At 45.1% G+C, this 14,474-nt stretch overlaps 1 protein-coding gene across 10 annotated transcripts in view; it reads left to right on the top strand.

The window, feature by feature from the left end:
• Nucleotides 1–14,474, top strand: part of ZNF236 (zinc finger protein 236) — a 107,968-nt gene that overhangs the window by 9,343 nt on the left and 84,151 nt on the right. For 7 of the 10 annotated variants that reach the window (XM_078060163.1, XM_036093751.2, XM_078060158.1 and 4 more), the window contains exons 2-3: nt 5,484–5,626; nt 6,893–7,057. In XM_078060163.1, the coding sequence (XP_077916289.1) occupies nt 5,484–5,626; nt 6,893–7,057 (308 nt within the window). Of the gene's footprint in view, nt 1–4,854; nt 5,006–5,483; nt 5,627–6,892; nt 7,058–8,352; nt 8,420–14,474 lie in introns of those variants that run through there. The other 3 variants (XM_036093755.2, XM_036093756.2, XM_036093757.2) reach the window with 2 other exon arrangements.

The following is a 14,474-nucleotide window of genomic DNA, read 5'->3' as shown; positions in this document are numbered from 1 at the left end:
AGAATTTAAAAAAAATAAAGTCCCTTTCCCAGCCCTATTTCCCAGTCAGATAGTTACCTTTTTACAGGTAACCAATGCTGTTATTTTTTCTGTAGTTTCACAGGGATATTTTATGCACATACAAGCAAATATGTGGTATATCTGCCCCACCCTCCCTTTTTTAAAGGAGTGATAGCACCTAGAACATACGGCTTTTTTTCCTTGACTACATTTTGAGGATTATTTTTTTATATGAGTACATTTCATTTCCAAATGAATATTTACCTAATAGCAAATACATTGAATAAATAATGGGTGCAATTCAAAAAGTGCCAGAGTCTTCCCTGGTAAGACCTACCTCTCTTGGTGCGGGCACTTTTGAGTTGACAGATGGCTTGTTCCTTTTTTTTTTAAGATTTTATTTATTTATTTGACAGAGAGCATGCAAGCACAAGTAGGCAGAGAGGCAGGTAGAGGGAGAGAGAGAAGTAGACTCCCCGCTGAGCAGGGAGCCCGACGCGGGGCTTGATCTCAGGACCCCGGGATCATGACCTGAGCCGCAGGCAGATGCTTAACCGACTGAGCCACCCAGGCGCCCCTGTTCCTTCTTAGAAGGAAGCAGGTGCTTATGGCTGGTGCTGTGAACTCAAGCACTTTCTTTTCTGACAGATTCTATGGAGAAAATAATGTAGATGCATTTCAGCTGGCTCCTAGGAACAACCAAATGGCTAAGGAAATGTACAAAATAAGAATAGTCAGTGGATACATAACAAGTGGGAAGAATACTAACTTAAGTAATTTTGAGGTGAAGGGTATGAGTCAGGCTACAAGTGGAGATTAGATATGCTGGTCTTAGGCACTTCGGACAACTGGGTAGAGACCAAAAGAGTCATTAGCTTTCATCTTATCTCTCACTATTTAGCAAATATTTGCTAGGCACTCAGGATGTGCCAGGCTTGTGCAAGCCTTTGGAGGTACAGTGACCAAGTAGAAAGGGCTCACGGGCCCAAGCACTGCAGAGTTTTATCTGAAAAAGTCCAGCCATGCTCAGACCTGAATGCTGACCAGTGTGAGAGGAACAGGAGAAAACAGGAGAAAGGAGAAAAGAAGAAACTAGAAAACAGTAAAAATAACACACACACATACACACATGAAAGTAAAGAGGAGAAAGCATGGTAGCTGAAGTGGGACCCTACCTGAAGTAGGGGTGACAGCTGTCAGACTTCTCCAAGGCCTGTTTGGCGACCTCGGAAAGCATCCTAATGTCAGAATGAAGAGCAGAGAAGATGCCTCCATGGTTAGAGAGCTCTCGGGGACAAGATGTTGGAAGAGGGGACGCCTGGGGGGCTCAGCCGGTTAAGTGTCTGCCTTCAGCTCAGGTCATGATTCCAGGGTCCTGGGATCCAGCCCCACGTGGGGCTTCCTGCTCAGCGGGAAGCCTGCTTTTCCCTCTGCCTCCGCTCGCCCTTCTTGTGCTTGTGTGCTTGCTCTCCTCTCTCTCAAATAAATAAATAAATAAATAAATAAATAAATAAATAAATAAAATCTTCAAAAAATATTTTAAAAAAATGTTGGAAGACGGGCCTGTTGAGAGCAGTAAAGATGTCAACTACTTTTTGGAAAGTTTTTATTCAAAACAAAAATAAAAACAGATACAAAGTTTGGGGGTTAGCTCAGTTAGTTTAGAAAATGAATCTGGTGTATCTCATTTTAATATTAAAAATCCCTCAGCAGGATTTATGGATAGCTGAAGTCTTCAATGCATAGTGCTTAAGGATTTAAGTCAGATGCAAACTGGAGTTAAATCAGTGGAATGCTATAAATGCAATAGGTTTTGTTGAACCATCATATCATAGGCAATTTGTATAAGAGATCAACTTAGCAGGGCATCTGACTGGTTCAGTCAGTGGAGCAGGCGACTCTTAATCTTGGGGTTGTGAGTTCGAGCCCCACATTGGGTGTAGAGATCACTTAAAATTAAAAAAAAAAAAAAGATCAACTTAGCTCTTTAGATGAGAGGTAAGGACAGACCTTTGCCATTAAGATTTAGCTGGCTGGGCTGATTTGCTGTGCCTGGTCTTGGGAGAAGAGCAGTTTGTGGGCTTGTCCAGTCCCCATTATGGACCAGGCCTGAATATAGCTGTGGCAGAGTATGGTTATGGAGGGCCGGCTAGGGCATCAGGTGGCAAGGATGAGCATTAAGGAGGTGGCCGTGTTCCTAAATCATTGGTAGGCTCTGTCTCAGTAGCGTCAGGAAGCATTATTTTATTTAATCTGTACAACACTGAGATAGGCTTTATTATTTGGGTGGCTGGTTGATAAATAGTTATTATATACTATTGAGAATCTCTATGTAAAGAGTTAAATTGATTTTGAAACTAGTCTTCACATTTTTCCAAGGAAAACAAAGCTGCTCAAACAGTTTCTGATCTTTGCCATCAGTTTGTGTTTACATCTGATAGTGAATTTGAGTTCTTGGTATCAGGAAGGGTGAGCAGTTGAAGAGAATGTGGTCGTGCACATGCGTGTGTGTAAGGTGACCTAAACCGGCTGGAATCAGCCTACTGAGTGTCCCTGCCTTCCTGGAACCTCACAGTGATCCATCCCCTGCCTCTGGGGGTGGGGGACGGGCAGAAGCCTGTACTGGATGAACTCGTAGATTTGAGCACTGCTCAATGCACACAGATCGATCTGATCACTGCTCAATACACGCAGATCCGTGCTTCTGTTGTGTGTGTGTGTGTGGGGGGGTGGTTTACAGAGAATACCTGTTCTGATTTGGGAGACATGAGGAATGTGTGGTGCCAAAATCTCATGGGAAGGTCCTCCAGCTGCTTCTAAAAAATGCATTGGTGCTCAGGAGGGCTGACCACTAAGAGGCTGCCATTCATTTGGCCGTACCTTACTTAGGTCCCTGGCCCCTCAGAAAGTCTGGTGGCCTCTGTGGCTGCTGAGTTGTCACCCCGCCCTAACGATGGCCGAAGGCATGGACATGGAGTATCTGCATGAAGTTTTCTCAGGGCTTGTGGATCTCCCGAAGCGTGTCCTAAGGATACATCAATTTTGTGGACTTCTTTCTGGAAAACACATACTCTGGGGACCAGAAATTTGAATGAGCTTGAAGAGGGGATAGTCAGAAGGGGTTATTTTAAGGCCTCGGACGCTACCCAGACAGAAAGCAAAGTGTGGATGAGAGAGCCCACCTCGCCCTGGGAGAAAGGCTTGTACTTTTCTCAGTGCGGAAATGGCGCGGTTACAAAATGTGTTCCCCCAAAGCAAAGTGAAGGTCAGGAGATGCTGTGGATTTTATTTTATTTCATTTTTATTATTTATTTATTTTTTTAAAAGATTTTATTTATTTATTTGACAGAGTTAGTGAGAGCAGAAACAAGCAGGGGGAGTGGGAAAGGGAGGAGCAGGCTTCCCGCTGAGCAGGGAGCCCGATGTGGGGCTCAATCCCAGGACCCTGGGAGCATGACCTGAGCTGAAGGCAGACGCTTAACCGACTGAGTCACCCAGGTGCCCCAATGCTGTGGATTTTAAAATTATGCTCAATGTGCAAACTAAAGCATGTTTTTCCTTTTCAGTTATGCTTTAATTTGAATCAGCGTTGTTTTAAGTTTGTCTATGAACCAAATTAACATTGTATTATCACTGGGAGAAGGGACTTAGTGAAAATGTGATTTTATTATGTTTTGAGCTTTGTTAAAGAGGGAAATCTTGCTTCTTAAGATAAAAATCTTTTCTGGAAAAGTCTTAATTCATAAGCAAAACAATGTCATTTTTGGTTTTAAATGTATAGTTTCTTATCTCTTAGGGTTTTATCTATCAGTTGCAGTTAATTACATCCTTTCTCATTTTGGGGTAACATTAAGCAGTTTCAGCTTAGAGGCTGTGAACATTGTTTCATTCTACATCCTGAAATAGCCTTTTAATTTTGCTTTCTCAGGAGGGGAGGAGCTCCCTCATGACCTCATTCAGCCATTAGGTGGAAACACTCGCTGCTGAGTTTTTAAAACACAATTTTCAAAAGAAACTTTACTTGAACATTCCCAACCTCTGTTTCTTTCCATACTATAAACTTTCCCAAAAGGAATAATATATCAATTGATATGGTCCCAACAATCATTTTATTTGGGCCTGGAGAGCATAAAACATTTTGTTACTAATTTAATTAAAGTAGAAATTTTGAATACATGGTCTTTGAGTAGAATGTGGATATAGTGAAGAATAAATAGAAGTTACGTGTATCTTTCCTGTGGTAGGCCCATTCTGTTTCTGGATGAAGTTTTTCTATTGAATTATATTAGTGTTTCTTGAAACTGGAATCTGCTTTACTCAAGGATCTGCTGGAAGAATTCCTGAAGTTGTTACCAGCCTTCTCCATGCCTCTCTACTCCCACCTCCTCCGTGGCCTCCTCCACCTCCCATCTGGAGAATTTCTCATTTCTTGCTTACCACAGATGCCAATGTAGGGGAGGGGGACTTCTGGCCGAAGCTGGACTGCAGGCTGTTTTCTCAAAGGAGGGATTTAAAGGTCTATTGAAAATTTGGAATGCCCTTGTTTACCACATGGATGTTTGAGAAATAGAAGACTCTCCGGAGCTTACTTGAGTCTTAAAATCAACCCTACTTTACTTCTAGATTTCTAAATTTCAATATTTTTGAGTCAAATTTGATACAAAGAATTATATGTGATGTATTTCTAGTCTTTGTATCATTAATACGTGTTGTATATTTGTGCCTAAATTATAAGACTTGGAATTTATTATTTTAAAGAATTGTAGAGGTTTAGACATCTTTATTTTCTGAGATTCTTGACAAATTTTTGTGATTATTACATATTTTTATTTGAAAATACTTTTATGTTTATAGCCGTTGACCTACGTGGGTCTATAGAAGCGCATCATGAAGCCTAAGGATTGTCCAAAGCACTGCGGACAAAGGTCTTCCTAAACCCTAACCATATGGGAGAACAGAAGTTTTTCCTCTCTGACTTAATCTCGCTCTGCAGCAGTTTTCAGAGGTAGATTGAATTAGTGAATTAGCTTTTATGCTTCTACTTGAGTTTTGTTTGCTGAGCGACTTAAGATGAACAATGTGGGTTACTGATGGATTCTCAAAGCGACTTAGAGATGAAATGCCTCTGTGATTTCTAGTGACTTTGAAGCCATATTAAGCATGAAGGCAAGGCTAAGAGACATCATGGCTTTTATGTGTCTTTGGGTGGATGTCAACTCAGGAGTTTAGTTTCAGGATTCTAAAAATCCCACCAGCAGGTGCTTATAATCCCCTTGTCCTGTGCCTCAGGCTTCCCAGCATTTCTCGTTTCTGACTTAAAATCATGTCCTTTCGAAAAATTTAAGATATATTAATTTCTTCTAAATTATCTCGTAAATCTCTGCCATAATTTGCTTTCTAAACAATAACCAAATAATTTAGTTTTATTTATGTGATGAGAATAACAACTGGTATTTATTGTCTATACTTATGCAATTTTATAGATGGAGTTTTAACATTGAATGCGGAGAACACTAATTATGCCTATCAAGTTCCAAACTTCCATAAGTGTGAAATCTGTCTGCTATCTTTTCCAAAAGAGTCCCAGTTTCAACGCCACATGAGGGATCACGAGCGAAATGACAAGGTATGTATTCTCAAGAGGGATGTCAGAAATGTGAGCGTTGAAACTGGAGGTATTGTAAAAATCAGCATGTCAAATACAAATTTTTCTTATACTTTAGATTCCTAAATTGTGGGGCATTTTATCTTACATGAATATATGCCTTGATGTTTTGTGCTTAGCTGTAGTGTATTCCTAACCCTTATATGGGTTAATGAGATCAAGTGAGAGCCGGTCTAGTGAATCTCTGTGTTGAAGTTCTTTATCTGTGGACAAAAAAATCATCTCAAAACAGGACTTTCTGTGGTTCGGTTTCTTTGTGACTGAACGCAGATTTGGTATATCTTGATGTGTTTTTCTCCAGCAGGGAGTGTTATCCGAGGTGGTCTTGCGTTTTAAAATGGTATTCCAGAGATTTTAGATTGCATTTCCGCAGGAAGTAACACTATCTTAGAGATTGGAATCCTTTTTTGCAGGGCCCCTGTGGGCTAGGTTAAGAGTATTAGTGTCTTAATGGAATGAGCTGCCTGATAGAAAGTGGCAGTTAAAACTACCTTTAAAAAATGATCGTTGACTTTTCCTAGTTTGGGAGAACATACGCCAGTGAGCCATTTGAGGTCAGGAGAATGCCAGGGATCTCTTCCCTAGGGAACAGGACATGACTAACTCTGGCTTTGTTTTCAGCGTGAATCTGATATATAATATATGATCATACATAATATCACTAGTACTGATATCAACTGGTATTACCCTCCTAAGTTGAAAATCTGAAAGTACTGACTCTAGTGTCTTGATATTCAGAGAGAAATACCAGTGATTACTTTATCTTTCTATAAGTAAATGGCAGAATACCTTTCATTCGGGGAAAATTTTAGACTGTGATAAGCAACTCTCTTAAAATGTAGTAAAAGTTTTTTATGATTACTGATTTTACTTGAAGTGATTCTGTTTAGAGCAGTGGAGTTGGTCAGAAAAGAAGGGAAAAATCCATCCCAGGGAGTTGAAGTTTCTCACATTTATTTTCATAGTGACTATATCCTGATACATTTATATGCAGCATTTTTTATTCAGGGTATTTTCTGCATTGATGTGTTGTCGTCCTTAGAATCCTTTGAGAAATTCTGTAAGGAGCTTTGCTGTGTCCATTTTGGGTTTATTGACTTCAGGTCCAGAAGAGACTTCAGAAGTTCCTTAGATTGTCTGTAGGTTATGGTACGTGTTAATATTTGAATGGCATTTATTGTGGAAAGATTGTATTTCAGTGGCTTCTTGACTTTTCTCTCCAAATAGCCACATCGATGTGACCAGTGCCCCCAAACATTTAATGTTGAATTCAACCTGACACTTCATAAATGCACCCACAATGGGGAAGATCCTACCTGTCCTGTGTGTAACAAGAAATTCTCCAGAGTGGCTAGTCTCAAAGCGCATATTATGCTACATGAAAAGGAAGAGGTAATTATTTTGGCCTATACTTTGTTCATGGATTTTTAAAATGCATCTAATCCTTAGGGGGATTTTAAGTATCAACTAGTTTAACAAGCCTTTCGTATAGATTTCTAGGAGTTAATTATCATTCAGTGTGCCTTGCCTAATTCTCTACTTCACTGACAAAACGTTTTATTTTCTGGCCCGTCAGTATCTTAGGGTAGACACTTCAATGTGTCGTATCTTTGGAGGATCCACTTGTGCCCACATAGGATTCTGCAGTGGTCAAAAGCAAATGTTCGGTCTCTAAAGACGGTAGTATCTCCTCGCTTGGCCTCTGGATCCCCTGACGTGTGGGAATTTGGGAGAGGAGAAGAAATTCTTGATGCCCCAAAGCAGTTTATACAGCAAGTGAGCAATTCTGAAAGGCCCACAGCTGTCGTCTTGGGACTGCATTGAGGATGACAGGGCCACATTGCTGATGTGTGGACGGGGGCTTCCTATTGCTGGGGTGGGTGGGCCTAATTTAAAGTACAAATGGCTATTGCTTTAAAAAATTAAACCCCCATGTCCCTGATTATTATTGTGTAAAATTAGGAAAATGCAAACAGTAAAGGAGAAAATAAAAGTCAACTTTAATTCTACTGTCCAGGGATGGGTTATAAAAAACTGTTGGATATATTTTCTTCCTGAGACAGAAAAACAAATAACAGTATTTAAATTGCATATATAAAAATTGAGTTCATACCTTCTATATACGTTTGTCTCTTCTTTTTATATATGTCTTTACTTTTTAATATAAACTAATTTATTTTTATCTTTTTAAAAGTTATTATATAAATAATGTGTTTATTTTGGAAAAATATTAGAAACTAAAGATTAACAAGAGTAACATTATTAGAAGAACCAAGAATCACGACATTTGGAGAGAATGCATGCATAGTCCTTCAGACTTTCTTTTTTTTTTTTGCTATACATGCTTTCCATAATAGTTTATTTATTTAAGAATAGTTTTTTAATTCAAAAATATTTATGCTACTGTTTTTTTAACCTGCCCTTTTTCCTTAATATATTGTAAATATATCTTTCTCCATTTTCACTTACTATATTATGAATGTTTCCCCATGTCAGTATTTTAAATTACTTTATTAGTCTTCTGCATCGGGACATAGCATGATGATATGTAATCATTTCTTTGGTTATTTAACATTTATTTATACTTTTTAAATATTACACCTAATGTATCATTATATGTATCTTTAATTATTTCATTAGGATAGATTCCTGCAGTTGGGTTTACTGAATTAATGCTACTTTTTCAGGTTCTTTATAGAATGCCACATTATGTTCTAGAAAGCCCGTGCAGCCTCGTCCCTTCTCCTGCAGAGTGTAGGTATTCCTTGTCTCACTCATTGCTTTTTTGTTTTTGCTTTTGTTTTTTTTTGAAAAGCAGAAAGTGCCTGTGTTAAATGATATAGTGTCCTGGGCTGAGTTCTACATGCGCACAGTAAGAGATCAGAGTAGAGGACGACGTAGAGCATGATTTCCTATTTTGCTGGAAGCAGCTTCTGTGTCCTTCCCTGGGCATTCTGGGCACATACAGATCTCTTCTGCAGCCCCTTTAATCCAGGCCATCCATTCTGTGCTTTTGTCTTCAGTGGACGGCACCTTAGCTCTTGTGGCGTGTCCGTGCATCGTGGAGCGGTCTCGTTCTTTTCCACAGCACATGGCCTTACGTTGCATACGCGCGTATCAATCAGCAGGTTGCCCCGGCAGACAATGTAGGTGGTTTTCAGCCTTGTGTCTATATAAACAGACAAAGCTACAGTGAGCAATCTGTTCATTTACAGATTCTGGTTCTTGTGACTTGCTTAGAAATACTTCCCGAATCTGAAATGATTATTTCTTAAAGTCCCACCACATCGTGCAGCACCCACGTGCATTGCACAACCCGGGAGGTCACAGCGATCCCTCCACCTCCGGTCTCTCCTTCCAGGACTCCCGCGTGCCCCCCCTCCCGTCCTCCACCGTGGGGACCCAGGCTCCAGCGGGGGCGTACTCGCCCACTCCTTTGCTCTGTCCTGTCATTGCCTCTGAAATAGTTTCGCAGTTGGCTCGGCCCACTGTAAGTCAGCCTACTGAACATGGTCTAGGATCTGAAGGACGTCCAGGGCTCTTGGGTTCAGTCCACGTCCTATTGTAGGCCCACCCCTTTCCCATGCGCACTAACTGCCCTTGACGTGGGTCCAGTTGGTGTGACCACAAAGACAGTCCAAAGCAGAGTAGGGGTTGAGGGTGGGGTGGGGGGTCAGTTTCAGTATCTGGAGAGTAACTTACTGTTACAAGTCACAGTGATACGAACAAGGAGCATCAGAAGAGCCGCCACCTCCTGTGCCCTCTGCCTGGTCCTCCCAGGGTCCCTGGGGCACTCCCACCTTCTCGAGTTTCATCTTTGTCTTTGCTGTGTTTCTCTGTCTTGATAAGCAAATGTTCATATGCTTCCTGTTTTCCTTTTCTGGTTTATTATTAATGTGAACGTTAGAATTTTGCCTCGTTAAAAATCAGTTGGTACTTTTACTTAGATTGACTTAAATTTTTAGATTGTTACAGGGCAAAATTGAACATGTTTACAGTATTGAATCTTTATTGTCAAAACATCTCAGTAGCCCTTTCCCACGTGATAGATAGGTGACAAAAACCTGATTGGATGACCAGCACAGGAGGGGTTAATCAGATTAAAACAGCCCATAAAACCCCCTAGACTTAGGAACTCCAGTGGCAATCCTCTCAGGTCCCCTCCCTCCTTGGGAGCTCTGTATTATCACTTTGCTATCGCTCGATAAACCTTCCTTTGCTGCCACCAAAAAATAACCAAAAAACAAAAAACATCTCAGTATTGTTTTGTTCATATGGATTCAGTATGTTTAAATTCTAAAGTGTTCTGGGATTTTTATTAATATCATTTGGGGGTCTTTCTGTTACGTGTTTGTCATTTGTCCTTAGGAAAGGAGTGTGTTGTTGTCTGTTAGTTTTGTAGCCTGCCGTCCTCCCAGGTTCTCTTTGGGTTTTCATCTCTACAGGCTCATCTGCAAATAATAATTGGGTAATAAGGTGTTTTGTTGTCACTAGCATGTTGGGGGTGTCTAAAATAAAACCAGCTGTTGATCAGTATAAGTCATCATAATATGTAGTGGTCGCATTTTCCCTAACTTTTTATTTTGAGAAATTTCACCCTTGAAAGATGGGTACAATGAATACTTAAGAACAGTGAATCCTTTACCTGGATTGACCAGTTATTAAAATTTGCCAGACCCCACCCCTGCCACTTCACCCCATCGTCCTGTTACTGCTTCACCTCTAAACACTTCAGTACGTGTTTTTCCTCCTGCTCACAAAACCCATCTCAGAGCCACGAGTTACCATTGCTGCAGTTGTTCGTCCTCAGAGGCCCTCACTTGGGTGGCAAGGGATGGCGTCCTGCCAGAGGTGAGTGTGAAGGGAGGACAGCTCTCCCTTAGGCCTGCAGGCGAGGCCGGGAGCAGAGGCAGGGGGAGGTGGGTGCAGGCGTGGACCAGCGAGGCCGCTCCTGCTGGGCCGCAGCGGAGTTCCTGCGCCCCATCGGTAAGCTTTTCTGCTCGGGCCCAAACCCAGGGGTGGCTTTCTGTTTTTATGGAGTGTTCCGCTCCCCGCGGCCCAGGATTTGTCTTATTAGCTCAGCAGGCCCGTGAAAAGCTCCCGTTGGTGAACTGGGCCCCGCACAGCTTTTCACACCCGGGATTTCCTGTTCCACACCGATTCCGGCTCGGTGCCTGCCTTCACCCGCCGCAGCCCCCGAAACCCACCTTCACAAAGGCCGCGTGGAGCTCGTCGTCCGCCTGGGCTGCGTCGCCCTGGAGAGGGCCCCTGAGCCGGTCCCGGTGCAGCCGGGCCCGGGGCCTGGGGCGGCCCCAGAGCCCCGTTTGTCTCTGTGAGGTGGAGACGCTGCTCCGTCTTCCTGAGACGAGGCGGCAGGCGGCTGCACGTGGGCGCGGGAGGGCTGCCTGGGGACAGGGGAGCAGAGGCTGATCAGGGCCGGGCACACGGCTGCATACGCGGGACGCGTGGTCGCTGCCGAGAAGGAGCCCGGGCGCCCGCAGCCCGCTCGGCGTGTGGGAAGCCCGCGGGATGGCCTGAGGAAGGCGTCAGGACAGTGGGGCCCGGGTCCGGGCTGCGAAGGCGACGCGGTGAGCCGGGGCTGCGGCTGTGCGGCTGCTGTCTGTGTGGGGCCCCCCGGGGGCGTTGTGGCCGCGTGTGGGTCGGGGCGCCCGCCGAGGGCGGCGGTGGCACCCAGGGCTGTCCCCTCGCGGGGCCCTGCCCGCGTCCCCACTGCACCGCTTCTGCAGAGCTGCCGTCTGAAATCGACTTTGACTTTCTCCCTGGCGGGAAAGGGCAATAACAGTAATTGATCGTTTCCAGAAAGTCTTAGTTTCTTGGACATTCGTTTCAAAATCTTGCCTTCGTCGTATCTTCTCTTCCACACACTTTTCCGTGTTCTTTCCCACGTTGTTCCCCAGATGGAGCTCACCGGCCTCGCTCTGAGGGCGGTCTCCCGTCTCCCTTCCGTTGCTGGTGGCGGCCCTGTGGTTTGTAGCTGTGCTAGGACGTCAGGTCCCCAAAGGGCGCCCGACCCTCAGTGCCGGTGACATCCCAGCTGTCTTTGCCTTTTGCTCTCATGGTTGTGAGAACGTCAACGTGCCCTCGTTTCGGACTCCTTTTTTTCCTAAAAAGGCCTTGGAGGAACGTGTATTTCCTGAGATGAGTAGACTCTGCATTTCTGTTCCCCTTGCTGTCCTGTCTTGTGTCTCTTCTCCTGAGTCTCTCTGTCCACCCATGGTCCCGGGGGAGGGAGAGGCTGTGGTGGTGCCGGGGCCCGTGGCAGGCGGCGGCGTGAGTGTGGCTGCCCGTCGTGGCCCAGAGCCACTGTGTCTGCAGCGGAGAGAGACTCAGTCACCTGGCCTGGTCACCCCACGCCGGGCAGGAGCTCCTGGCGGGGTTCTCCAGGGGCAGAAGCAAAAAGGCTTGGTTGTGCTTGTTTCAGGTGGGAAAATGCGTTGGCCTTGCGTGAAAAATGGGCGCCCTTTTCTTAAAGGGCGGTGTTAGTTTCGGAGTTTTCCTCTGTCCCCCGTGTGGCCTTGTGCGGTTCGGAGCTGATAGGGCCGCTGTGCCCTCCGAGGCTGTCCAGGTCCCCCCCCAATCCTACCTCTGTCACGTGGCTCAAGGACGAGGAGCAGGGAGAGACCTGGTCTGCGAGCAAGAGAACACAGTCCCCACGCACGGTGGTGGCAAGTAGAGTTTCTAGTCAGAGCCGTATGCTCAGTGAGGAAATCGATTACTGTGTAAGAAAAGAAGAATAGATATTGGAACACAATTATCAGTCTTTCCCACATATGTTAAAACAATACATTTCTGGCTACCTTTTTCTGTTTGGCATGTTTTTATTTCTTAGTGACTTGGTATGAATATGGTATGAGTAATACAGGAAGAAGTCCTGACCTTCAGTCACATGCAAAAATAACCTGTAAGGATCCAGCCAACATGGAGAAGCCTTCCTTTTTTTTTTTTTTTAAAGATTTTTTATTTATTTGAGAGAGAGAATGAGAGAGAGAGCACGAGAGAGGGGAGGGTCAGAGGGAGAAGCAGACTCCCTGCCGAGCAGGGAGCCCGATGCGGGACTCGATCCCGGGACTCCAGGATCATGACCTGAGCCGAAGGCAGTCGCTGAACCGACTGAGCCACCCGGGCGCCCCATGGAGAAGCCTTTCTATGCCAGCCGCCTCCCTGCCCCTACAACTGACACCTCCCAGTGAGAACATAACCCGCTGATAGAGGGCTGTGGGAGGCGGGAAGAAGGCTGGCAGCTGAGGGCCTTCGGGGCCTGAGGAGCAGTACGACAGTGAGCTCCCCTGGCTTCTTCTTTTACTCCCGTACACCTGGACAGGTTGCTGGAGAAGTGTAGCCTTCTGCCAACAGGCACAGATGAAAATATGCTTCAAGAAAAGCTGGTTCCCCTAAGTTAAAACTGGCAAAAGACTGGTTTACCAATAGAAAATCTTTTTGATGATGCCCACCCTACTCCAGCCAAATACCAACTGAGAAACTGCTCAGCAAGGCTGTGAGTGATCTTCCAACCCATCCTGTCCCCTGTTCCTAAACAGATGGCCCTCTGATCCCGTGACCGCCTAGGATTAAGTACAGAGCTAATCTTGCATCTCTCTCTGGCAGAAGGAGGTGGTACCCAGGCTCCCTCACCCGACGGTGTTAGCAGAGCCAGGCTGGCAGCTGACCTCTCGTACTCTGCAGAAGCAGGCAGTGTTGTGATTCTCTGCCAGAGTAGTGCCAGTGGGCCAGTGGGGAGCTGAGCCTCACCGCACCTGACAGCAGTGAGATTTAACCGGAGGATGCAGGACGGACAGTCCACAGTGAGCCTCCAACCAGATGATGCAGGACGGACCAGTCTGCACTGAGCTTTCCACCCCTGGGGTTGGCGGGACCCTGTAGTGAGCCGCCACCCCTGACGTGGTCCTCTGCTGCATCTAGGCGGAGTGACTGCCTGATAAAAGATAAGCAGAGATCTAGAGTCTCACAGCACGACACCCAGAGTGTCCAGGATACGGTTGAAAATCACTCGACAGACCAAGAACCATGATAGCTCCAGCTCTGATGTAATGAGAAAAGATGGCATATTCCAACACTGAAGGGACCCCAATGGAATTATTTGGCAAGGATTTTAAAGCAGTCATCATAAAATTGCTTTAAGAATTGTTTTGAAACAAATGAAAAAGTGGAATAGAAGAGAGAAGAACCAAAGGGAAATTACAGTGAAAAATGCAGTGAACATAAAGAACTCAGCTGAAGGGCTTGGCGGTGGAATGGGGAACCCGGAGTCTCCCGATGAAGCCCGGGCCAGGGAGAGGACATTCCATACTGGAGTGTGGAGGGTGTGAGTGAGGGTCTGAGACATGGGGCCACAGGGAAGGGTCATGCGGTGGCCCCTGGCGGGGACCTAGAAGGGCAACTGTTACAGGGAGAGCAGCTGCAAGGCGGTTAGTATTTATCATATTTTATACTCTGACCTGTAAGAATTGACCTTAAGGAAGAAGGGGGCTGATCAGAATGCCATGCATTTCCCTTGATGAGTTCTGCTTGTCACTCGTCCAGGATGGAAATTACCCAGAAGGGTCTGTTTCTAGGGGACAAAGCAGTCACTACTTCTAGCCTGGAGGATTGATGGCAGCTCTGAATATGGAGAATGCAGGATAGGGGAATGTCCCATAGCGGTCGGCGAGGAAGCGAGGTATGGGGCTCCTGGCTAGGGCTTCGTCAAGTGTGGCCAGCTGATGGGAGCGGGTGGGAGGTGCGCCCTGGCTCCTGGGGCTTTCTGGGTGTGAAGCAGAGGCACGATGAC

This window comes from Halichoerus grypus, chromosome 13 (assembly GCF_964656455.1).
Source record: "Halichoerus grypus chromosome 13, mHalGry1.hap1.1, whole genome shotgun sequence".
Taxonomy (NCBI): Eukaryota; Metazoa; Chordata; class Mammalia; order Carnivora; family Phocidae; genus Halichoerus; species Halichoerus grypus.
The sequence above is the reverse complement of the archived record's forward strand: the minus strand, read 5'-3'. Positions and strand labels throughout refer to the sequence as shown.